The sequence below is a fragment of the Protobothrops mucrosquamatus genome, unplaced genomic scaffold, assembly GCF_001527695.2.
Source record: "Protobothrops mucrosquamatus isolate PMUCROS unplaced genomic scaffold, P.Mucros_1.0 scaffold487, whole genome shotgun sequence".
NCBI classification, from domain to species: Eukaryota; Metazoa; Chordata; class Lepidosauria; order Squamata; family Viperidae; genus Protobothrops; species Protobothrops mucrosquamatus.
The window spans coordinates 264,333-275,314 of NW_015386806.1; the positions used below are offsets into that span (position 1 = coordinate 264,333).

The 10,982-nt window shown below is 43.9% G+C and overlaps 1 protein-coding gene across 1 annotated transcript in view; it reads right to left on the reverse strand.

Annotated features, from left to right (window-relative positions):
- LOC107288141 (protein kinase C gamma type-like) overlaps window positions 1–10,982 on the reverse strand; it is a 124,355-nt gene that overhangs the window by 12,184 nt on the left and 101,189 nt on the right. The window contains exons 5-11 of the mRNA XM_015816727.1: window positions 7,678–7,809; window positions 5,335–5,491; window positions 4,467–4,601; window positions 4,043–4,130; window positions 2,777–2,806; window positions 1,044–1,181; window positions 713–886 (exon numbers count right to left, since the gene is read on the reverse strand). Coding sequence (XP_015672213.1) covers window positions 713–886; window positions 1,044–1,181; window positions 2,777–2,806; window positions 4,043–4,130; window positions 4,467–4,601; window positions 5,335–5,491; window positions 7,678–7,809 — 854 coding nt within the window. The remainder of the gene's footprint in view (window positions 1–712; window positions 887–1,043; window positions 1,182–2,776; window positions 2,807–4,042; window positions 4,131–4,466; window positions 4,602–5,334; window positions 5,492–7,677; window positions 7,810–10,982) is intronic.

Genomic DNA, 10,982 nt, shown 5'->3' on the forward strand with positions numbered 1-10,982 from the left:
GGAGGGCAGGGCCGGAACCGGAGCTTCCGCCGCTCAGTTGAAACAGGGCCAACACCAGGCCGCCCAACCAACGCTAGGCCGCCCGACCAACCAGGCCGGCCAGCGCCAGGGCCAAAGAGCCGAGCAATGGGGGCGAAGTCAAGTCTCCAACCGCCAGGCCGCCAAGGTCTTCCAGGCCGCCCGGGCCGAAAATAGGCCGGACGCCATGCCGCCCGACCAACTGGAACAGGCCCGCGTCCGGCCGGGGAGCCGAATAACACAGTCCAGACCAGGCCTCCACCACCAGGCCGCCCGAGATCTTCCTGGCCGGAGTCATTCCATACCGCCCAAAAGCCAGAGTTTTCCATGCCGCCCAGGTTCTTCCCGGCCGCCCAAGTCCTTCTACACCGCCCGAGTCCTCCCAGCTTTGCGGCCGGGTCCTCCCAGCCGCAGTCGAACAGGCCGCGTCCTTCCGGCGGCAGTCGTCCAAGCTGGGCCCGAGCTGGAAACGGGCCCAGGCTGAAGAGGAGCCGAGTCGGGTCAGGGCGGGCCTAAAACGGGCCTAAAATGGCCTAAAACGGGCCGGGTAGGCTAGAACAGGTCCGAGCGGGGTTTCGCCCACCCGCTCGTCGCCGCAAGCCCCCCCGAGGCACCCCCAAAACACCCCGTACCCACATTGCCGGGTCCGTAGCTACGGAGCGATCCGCTGCCGGTCCGCCATCTTGGGCATTACCGCTGTTTGAAAGGTAGAGTGCAGCTGAGTTAGGAAGTGTGGACGTTCCCCCATGGCTAAGACCCGCTTTTCCACCATAGTACATTCTACATCATCATCTTGGATTATCACGTCTTTCTTTAGGATCTTGATGGCATAGAGCTCATCTGTTGCCCGGCGCTCGGCCAGCATCACCTGTGGGGAAAGAACCCCAGAGCCTTGGGTCTTGTTCCCACCTGACTTACAGGAATTCTGCCTGGGCAAGGGCCTACAATTTGGGCACTGCCAGTCCTTGCATCCTTGTACCTCCCCCTCTGTGCACCTCTGAGCCACTGCCTAGTGGCAGACCCACCTTGCCAAAACTTCCTTTGCCCAGAACCATGAGGAAGTTGAAGTCCGAGATGTGGAAGCGGTTGGTGCCAAAGAATCCACCCTGCTTGGAGTCGGTGGGGCTTGGAGATGGAGATGGGATAGGACCGTGGCGAACCTTCTACAAAGCAAAAATGAAGAAACGCAGGTGTGAAGATTCTGCAGTCTCAGAATTAAGGGCATCACAACTGGAGTTACATGCAAACTTCAGCAGTCTCTGCCATTTTGAAGCTGGTACAAGGTACATTTAGTACATACGGTAAAAGTCTTAGATATTAGGGAGTGTGTGAGAATGAACGGAGTGTCCCAAAGGTGCTTTTTCAAGAGGCAACTGGACTTTGTTTTTCTTTGAAGATGTTTCGCTTCTCATCCAAGAAGCTTCTTCAGCTCTGACTGGATGAGAAGAAGTTTCTTCAGCTCCAAGTGACCTCAATAACTCTCCAAAAGAATGCAAAGGACCAGCTGTCTGCAAGGAGTATAAATCCTTCCATTCCCCACCATCCAGTCAGAGGTGAAGAAGCTTCTTGGATGAGAAGCAAAACGTCTTCAAAGAAAAACAAGGAAGTCCAGTTGCCTCCTAAAAAATCACCTTTGGGACAACCATGACCTGGATGACTGAAAATCTCCATGAACAATGGAGTGATTTTGATACATATGCAGTTGCAAATCAACTTTCTTCGCAAGAGGATCTGTGAAGTCATTACAGAATCAGGGTAGATCCACAGTGAACTGAGAAATTTGCCATGACTCCAGACCCAGTTTTTTTAGGCAGAAAATCCCAGTGGTAACACCCAGTAATCTCCAAGCTAGAAGACTTATATTCAAGGTGCAGGTAATCCTCAACTTACAACCATTCATTTAGTCACCATTCGAAGTTAAACAGCACTAAAAAAAGTGACTTCCTGTATGACCATTGCAGCATCCCCATGGTCACGTTATCAAAATTTAGACGCTTGGCAACTGGCTTGTATTTATGACAGTTGCAGTGTCCCCCGGGTCATGTAATCACATTTGTAATTTTCCCTGCTGGTGTCCGACAAGCAAAGTCAATGGGGGAAGCCAGATTTGCTTAACAACTGCATGATTCACTTAACTGTGACACAAAGTTGTAAAATGGGGCAAACCCCACTTAACAACTGCCTTGCTTAGCAACAGAAATTTGGGGCTCAATTTTGGTCATAACCTGAGGACTATCTGAACTGCTTTCGGGGAAGGCCACAAATAAGTGGATTCATCCCAGTGATTCTGGTGTTATCTTTCCTTCTCTCATACTTTAGCTTCAAAAGTATTTACCACCTCCATTTCCCTCCTTCCAGTTTATGGACGGATCTAAGGACATGCTTTTTCTCCAGAATTAAACACTGAGATTCAGCCAACAATGCTCCCAAGGAGAGACATATCTGTGACTGTTAAGCACATTAGCTAAGGACATGTTTCCAAGTTCAGAGGGAGCATAGCAACAGCTACTAGAAGGGATCAAAGATGGGCAATTGACTGCAAGTAGCCAAAAAACAACATAATTGGTCCTAAAAACAAAAGGATTGGATGAACATCAGTAGATTCAAGGGATCAAGTGGGCTCTTTCTCTGCTCTTGTGTCCTGCATTTCCCTCTTTCACTAAGCCTATGGTGAGCTTTGGTGGATGCTTTTGTGGCAGCGAAAGGATCCATCCTTCCCCCCGTCTCAAAATAAAAGAAACAGAAGAAAATTTTATACCTCATAGAGTTCCAGAGGGAAGTTGCAAGCCTGGAAAACAAAACATCAAATAGCTGCCTGAATAACCTCTGTTCTATCCTGCCTCTTCATTAAAAATGTAATTTCTGCCCATTCTTAAACCGGACCACCCGACAACCATTTATAGGACATCTCAAGAAATTCAGTTGTCTAAGGCAAAGGACAAGATGCTTCTCTCCATCCAGAGAGTCGAGACTTGTTTCAGTGCTAATGATGAGATCATGAATGCCATTTCAGCAGACTCGGGTCAGGATAAAACACACAGCTCTGTGTTCTCCCAGAAAAAAATAGCTAGAGGGGGCTGCTAAAAGCCTCTCTGGACCATCTATCATTTTGCCTCACATTAGAGCTGATCTGTGTTTGTCACAGTAGATCCTAAAACTGTGAAGGCTACATACAACACAGTGACTGTATCACACACAGCCCAAACTGCCTTTAAAAAGTAACATTTATGGGTTTGTTTGTTTGTTTGTTTAGCGTATGGCAATGTAAATTAGCCAGGAGACTACACCGCTAATGCCGACTAGTAGTTTGGCTACCTAAGACTGCTAGCTCTGTTTGGTTCACGGTCACACACTTTCCAAAGAGCACCACAGGGGGAGAGCTAGTTCCACACCAGAAAGAAAGACAAGGGGCTTTCCTGCAGCGGCATCTGGGGCCCTTTCCCTCCTCCAAAGCTCTCACTTGGCTTGCAAATGGGTGCGGCAATTGGGAAGGTCCATTTCCAGCAGGATTCTAACCCTCTGCATGAAGCGCTGGCTCGTCTCCCCACCGAAGTGGTACCTATTTATCTACTCGCATATAACATGCTTTCGAACTGCCAGGTGGGCAGAAGGCGAGCCGAGTGACAGGAGCTCGCCCCACCATGCAGCGCTAGGACTCAAACCGCTAAAGCAAAGACCATCTCCAGCATCATTAAGCCACTGAGTCACGTGCCTCATCTATGGGATAACAGTGAAATACGAAGAACATTGCAAGTGGCTCTACTGGAAAACCAGATTCTTTTTTTAGAGCCTTGCACCGCAGAGTGTTGCTTCTAATTTTTGTTTGCTGACTGGAAGAGCTCTTGCTGGTCACCCATCCCATCCCATCTTTCAGTGAGCTTCTTGTAAACTGCACTGGGTAAAACTGTCCCAGAGGATAAGAAAGGGCAGTTTTGCTGGTGTTGTGTGGCAGAGCTCAGCGTATGGCTCAGTGTACAGCGTATGGGGTACCAATCCAAACATTGTCATGGAGCCACGTGGTTACCTCAAATTTCTGCAGCAGCCCACAGTTTTCTGCATCCGCCACAGGGACACTATAATATTCGCCCTCCTCCTGATTGAGCAATTTGTACCTGGGACAGCAATGCAGACAGGGACATTGGGCAGGGCGGAAGTGGACAAAAGAGGGAGTGAATGAGCAAGAGGGATGATGGGGAAGAAAATGGAAGGAAACAGGGAGAGGGGAACAGAATGAATGGATGGAAGCCAAAAATGGCAGATATTTGCAGGGTTAAATTAAAGGAGAGGAGAGCGAGAGACAGAGAAAGAGGATGGTGCCAACCAAGCAAACAGATAAAATCCAAAAAGACGCCAAGACGGAGAAAGAGAGAGAATATGAGCACTGGTGGCCCACTGAGTTGCTCCATTGTTCTCTTCCATTTTTTCCTACCCAACAGATTTCCCCTTACCAGCCTTCCAGGGGGCCCTTGAACAGCTCAGAGACTCCAAAGGACATGGCGCCCATGAAGTCATTGCGGGTTGTCCGGTCCCAGTCCCAGACCTCGATGGAGAGGCGCCGATCCATGTCACCTGGCTGCAGGGTGCTGTTGAGTGACAAAGGGAAAGAAGGAGATAAAAAAAACCTGAAGTAAACAAATTTCCTTATTACTTCTTCACGCTGTGTACTCTTTCCTGGATAGGAAGGCTCTCCACTCAGTCACTCATGCCCTGGTCATCTCCCATTTGGATTATTGCAATGAGTGCTACCCTTGAGCAGCATCCGGAAGCTTCAGCTGGTATGGAATGAGGCTGTGCAATCAATCTTGGGAGCCCAAAGAATGATGCATGAAACCCCTTTGCTGGGCAAGGTGCACTCAGTGGTGATTTGCTTCCGGGTCCAATTCAAGTGTTGCCTATGATCTCTGAAGCCCCACATGGCATACGGCCAGGTTACCTATAGAACCATCTTTGCCCCATTATATCAGCCTGTCCCACTTGGTCCTGCTAAAGCATGGCTGGCTGGGGAATTCTGGGAGTTGAAGTCCACAAGTCTTAAAGTTGCTAAATTTGAGACCCCTGAGTTAAAGGATTCCGACTGTCAGAAAAAGAGCCTTCTCTGCTGTTTCTCCCACCCTTTAGAACATTCTCCCCCCAAAGGTGAGCCAGGTCTCCAGTATCCTGGTCTTTCAGAAATGTCTAAAGACCTGATTCTGCCATCTTGCTTGGGGCTCACAGAGGAGCGCACAGCCACAGAGCTGGTCAGCACCATGAAACACCTCCTCCCACAATTTCTAAATGTGATAAATAAGGCCTGAGGCCTCTCCTGCCTGTACTTACAAAACAAAGGTTTCATTCCAGATAGGATTAAGAGTGGACCTGACGGTTCTGGTCTTTTGCTTTGTGAGATTCTTTGGATCAGGAATCAGCTTGAGTTTCACATAAGGATCAGAGAGACCGTTGGGATCCATCGGGATCAAGTTCAGCGCTTCTCCAACTGGTACGGAAAGGAGGGAGGGAAGGAAATAGAAACGGTGATATCGGCTTCTAAAAAAGATTATTAGCTTCCAACTGCGTCCTTGTACCAGAGGGAAGGGTGAGTGGGCAGGAAGGCAGACCTCCTGTGTTTGCTGGTGGGCTGAGGGAGGAGGAACTTCTGGCATCTTTCCTGGGCCACCTGCTGTGGGCTATGGAAAACTGCTGCGGCAGCAACTTGTGTGTGTGTGTGTGTGTGTGTGTGTGTGTGTGTGCGTGTGTGCATGGGGGTGAAGGGGATGGTAGGGTGGGTGAGGAAATCCCCTTCTGTCAAGGAGAATGCAGCAGTGGCTTTCTGGTCACCACCTACATGCTGGTGTTCCAGAATGTGGGAGAAAGACAGTGATAAAGTGTGCAGGAGAAGGTGTGAAAAGCAGAGGAGGGGAATGTCAAGCTTTGCCGCTAGGAATAGAACCCAGGTGCCCACCCCAATCAGCCCATCAAAACCGTGACTGTCTTGTTGTTGGTGCTGCAATCCTCTTCTGTTTTGAAGAGCCTTCCAACCTCCAGTCCCATCACCTGGGTTGCCTCTATTTTTCATTACTCTTTAATATTTTTATTATTCACAATTCATTATTTTCATCTATTTTTCATGACAATAAGTTAGCCCACTGTAACTAAATTGAATCCTTTGAGGAGAGAGACAGAGAGACAGAGACAGAAAGAGAGAGAGAGAGAGAGAGAGAGAGAGAGAGAGAGAGAGAGAGAGAGAGAGAGAGAGAGAGAGAGAGAGAGAAGAAGAAGGAACTGCAGAAATGAGTATGCAAATATGCACAGGAAGGTGCACGGAGATTTTACATCAAACAGCAGAACCAAATAAAAAGCTGAATCTTGGATCCTAAATGAATTGCGAAAGAATTAACTATATGTTTTAAAAATGCAAAGCGAGCAAACATGCTTGAATTTATATAATTCATTGTAGCCCTCTCTGAAACAAGTGGAGGGAAAAAGCAGATTTGTGGATGTCTGCTACAGCTCATTTTGCTCCCTATATTCTGAAATTTTTATCACAGAAATGTTTGTAAGAAGGATTAGTTAGTCTACTTGTGGACTAAAGCTTGCGCTGGCTGAAGGCATATTCATCAATGCTTTAAAATGAGGCCTTTTAATTTGTGGCATTAAAGAATCAAGAGTAGTTTTTAAGTACAATACCAAGTCGAAGGTAGTTGATCACCTGATTGAATTGGGCAGCTACAGAAGTGGAATAAAGAAATAAAATAAATAAATTTGAAATGTTTAAGGCTCCTTCCCCAAAATACTTGTGTCTACCTGATCAATTTCATCAACCCCCCAAAATCTATGTCACTCCCAGGTAGACTTTTCAAAATATCAATCAAGTTCCTTTGAGGTGTTATAGTCACAAGCGTGGAATATTAATAAACTAAGTGATCTTATCTTGAGACAAAGAAAGAACTAATAACCTATGTAGAAACTGCAAGTTCAGAAGCTAGTTCTGCATATCTAAAGATGGAAAAATAATGGAAACTATTGCCCAGAAACAATTTGTTTGCCTTGGATATTTAGCAAAATCCTGAAGTTTTCCCAAGGACTGCCATTAGCAAACGTGTGTTTGCCCTCATGAGTACACATCCCAAATTTGCAAACAGTTGTTACTTGGAAAAGAGAAATGATGTTAGGCAAACAGTACTGCATTCTCACTTCCATGCCTTCTCCCATCTTTTCCAAGCTAACTTGGCCCTGAGGGCTTTCTTATTTCTACCTGTTTTCAAAAGCTCCTAATTCCTTAAGTGAAGAATGAAGAGGTTTTGATTCATAAACAAAATAGGAGTCCCAGTTTCTTCAGCTTGCTTTCTTTTTATAAAGTTTCTAGTCCTCATGTCCTATCACTTTCTATTTGATTTTTAATTATAAGAGGCAATTAATAGCAGCGTTAAAGGAATGTTAGAATTCTTTGAGCTCATCAAAAATCTGGGTAAATTGAATCAATGTAACCCACCATATAAAAGACAGAAGAGCAAAGTAAATTCTTTTGGGAAGACTACCCCCCAAAAGGCCTAGTTCCTGATGATGCCCCCAATATAAGCTTCAACATTGAAATGTAGAGAACAGGACATCTAATAAGACATTAATAAGTGAGTAAACTCATGTGTCCAATTCCTTTACACCTCAGTGCCACCATTTCCTTACCAGTCACCCGGATCTCATCGCTCCCAAATGTCTCAATGTGAAGTTGGAGGCGTCCACGGCGCTCTGTATGGTCAACGCCACACAAACTGGGAACACAATGGACACAGCGTTTGTGCGCATTCATCTCACAGCCTGCAGGGGGCAACAAAGGTTGGCAAATCAGCTGAAAGCAAATGGGCATAAAGAGAATAGATTTCCCTACTCTAACACAGGTTCAATTTATTGCTTACATTGAAAGATTTTTTCTAAATATTAATAAATAAATTTTAGGATTTTCATTTTCAAAACCTTTTAACTTAAATATGGTTAGTTTGAGTGTTCTGAGCTTTGCACTTGCCTTCTGAGGTCAGAACAAAACAGCAATCAGCACAAAATTTACCTATTTCAAAAATTCAACAATATTTCAGAATTCCTAGAGTTCTGACCACAGGAAGCAACCTCACATCTAATCAATTCAATCTTCTGGATGTTGTAAGTTTGATGTAAAATGTGTGTGTTCTAAGAGTTTGTTCCAAGATTGTATAAAGGAATTGTATGAACTTGGTATAAAACAACTGTCCAGGAGTGACTTGGAGAAGCATTTACATTGTCCAGAGTTTGAAGAAAGCATAAGAAAGAAACTAAGAAGTCCTACTTTGATTTTATTAGTATAATAAAGGACAGAGAGAAACTTGAATAGGACAGTGTTTAGTATTTTTCAACCATAGAAACTTTAAGATGGGTGGACTTCAACTCCCAGAATCCTCCAGCCGTACTGGCTGGGGAATTCTGGAAGATGAAGTCCACCCATCTTAGAATTGCTGAGATTGAGAAACACCAGGACAGGGTTTCAAGATTCTGTTAATATATATTCTACTACAATAAAGCAGCATTATTGGAATTTCTGTGTTTCTTGACCCTGCCTACTTCAAAGGGTTGACACATCAGAACAAAACATTCAGTCTAGGATATTTCAAGTGGGTCTGTTTGTTCCATGTTCAAATGAAAACAGATTTCTGCTTCGTGCACATCCCTATTTCTGATTTTAAAATATGCCTTCAATTAGTGAAATCACATTTTTTCTGTAAGTTAAATATTTTACTACAGGAAGTTACAAAATGTCCTAGACCTAGATGAAAGGTATCCTTTTTTTTTAAAGAGACATTTCTTTTTTATTCATTTATAGAGGAGGGAGTCCCGTTTAGGAGAGTGCCAGCTTGCAGCTTATGGCTGCATCATATAACAAGCAACATATACTTTGTTTTTTTACAAAAAGATTAATCACTGCAAGTCCATATCATTTATTAACTAAGATGCTTCTAATGAGATAACAGTCTTCTTTGCTACATGCAAACATCTTTCTGATATTACGCTTGAAATGAAGAAGCCATTTGGCTGTGTTTGCAAGCCTATCTCAGAAAAAGCATAGGTCAGATTCAGCAAATTAGCTGAAGGCTGTTCACCATCTGTTCAATAACTGATTGCAGAGATCCACTCTAAATCTTTGGGAGAAAGCAAAACCATAATATTGGCCACATCTTCCATTAAAGAAACTAATTATTGCCCTTTAACATACTTACATTCAGGTACCCATATTTGATGCAATGGCTTCTCAGTTATAGCTCCCAAATTCCTAGATACTGACTGCAGTGGGTTACAGAAAATCTCTTTTTGTATGTATTTTCATGTTTCTACATCCCTGGGGGTGTAAATTTCAGATGAATCTACTTCTATATGCCCAGAATTGATAGAGCTGCCTTGTTATAATGAAGTTACAAAATTGCATCAGATTTTCTCTGTATGCCAGATATAAATATTGTCATCTATCCAGCTAATGGTTATTTGGCTATCACTGAACTCCACAAGGCTTACAATTTTAAAGTCACTTAATCTTCATCTACACTTTCAAAAACCTACGATAGTAAGATTCACAAGAGTGTTACTACTGAAGCCGTAGATGGAGGGTCACATTTTAATATTTCCAGGAAACCTGAGAAGCTCTGTTCATGTAAAAAAGTTTCCAATAAGCTGATAAGCTCAATACATGGGAAGAACTAGAATCTTTCTCCTCTTGCCTATCTGAAGTGCAATATTCTATTTTACAAACTCATTTTGCTGCCCAAAAGGGAACAGTAGAAAGAAAATGATACTTCTTTATCACTTTTTAAAGTCTGTATCAAGTGTAGAAGAATGAAAGAATAAGAGTTGGAATTAACTTTAAAAAAATAAAGTAGCCACTGAACTAAACTTGAACTACTGATTAGTGAAAGCAACCAGTTTTTCTAGCACATGCTATGTAGAGTATTTTAGACGAATGCAGACTCTCACCTTTAAATTATATTGTGTATGTTGTTATGCACATACACACACAAACTACTACTAATATTGGAAGAATATCTGAAGGACAGTGAAAAAGCTAGTATACCACGAAGGCTTACTAAATACCAGAGAGATCAAATTGACCTATAAGAGAGACTAAATGAAGAATAGAAAAGAGGCATGGCAGGGCAAAGGCTTACATGGCTAGTACATTAAAAAATAACAGTAGGCAAAGCAAATAACACGTCCTGTTGATCAATAAAAGCAGAAAAAGAAAGAAACACAGTGGCTACTTATGGCTACCCAAAACCAAGCCTTAAGAACAAAGCCATTGTTGAGAAGACAGCAACAGATAGCAAGTGCCACCTCTTCAAGGAAGCTGAAGAAACAGTGAATTACCTGGTTAGCTGTTGCAAGAAGATCGCACAGATTGACTACCAACAACAGCATGACAAAGTAGCAACAATGGTGCATTGAAATATCTGCAAAAAATACCATTTGCCTGCAGGCAAGAATTGGTGGGGCCACAAAATAAACAAATGTAATAGTAAATGGAGAAGCTAAGGTGCTCTGGGAATTTAAAATTCAAACAGACTATCATATGCCGTATAACAAGCCAGACTTAACAATTGTCAAGAAAAAAGAAAAAAGTTTGGATAGTAGATATTGCAGTAGCAATGGAGACAACATAATAGAAGAGAAAGAAATTGGGGGGGGGGGATCACAAAATACAAAGACCTGCAAACATAAATAGACAACTGTGGCAAAAGAAAGCAAAGACAGTAGCCATAGTCATATGCACTGTTAAGTCCAGAGAATAATGGCGCTTGAGACGAAGCATCTCCAACAAGTCTTTATTGTTTGCTTCCATTCTACGAACAACCAGAGCAGAGGCACGCAGGCCTCTATTTATACCCTCTGATCCCCGGGCAAGTTCAACCAATCATGAGGCGGGCTTTTCCCGCCTTGCGCATGCGCACAAGGCTGGCGCCGCTCAGTCTGGTCCC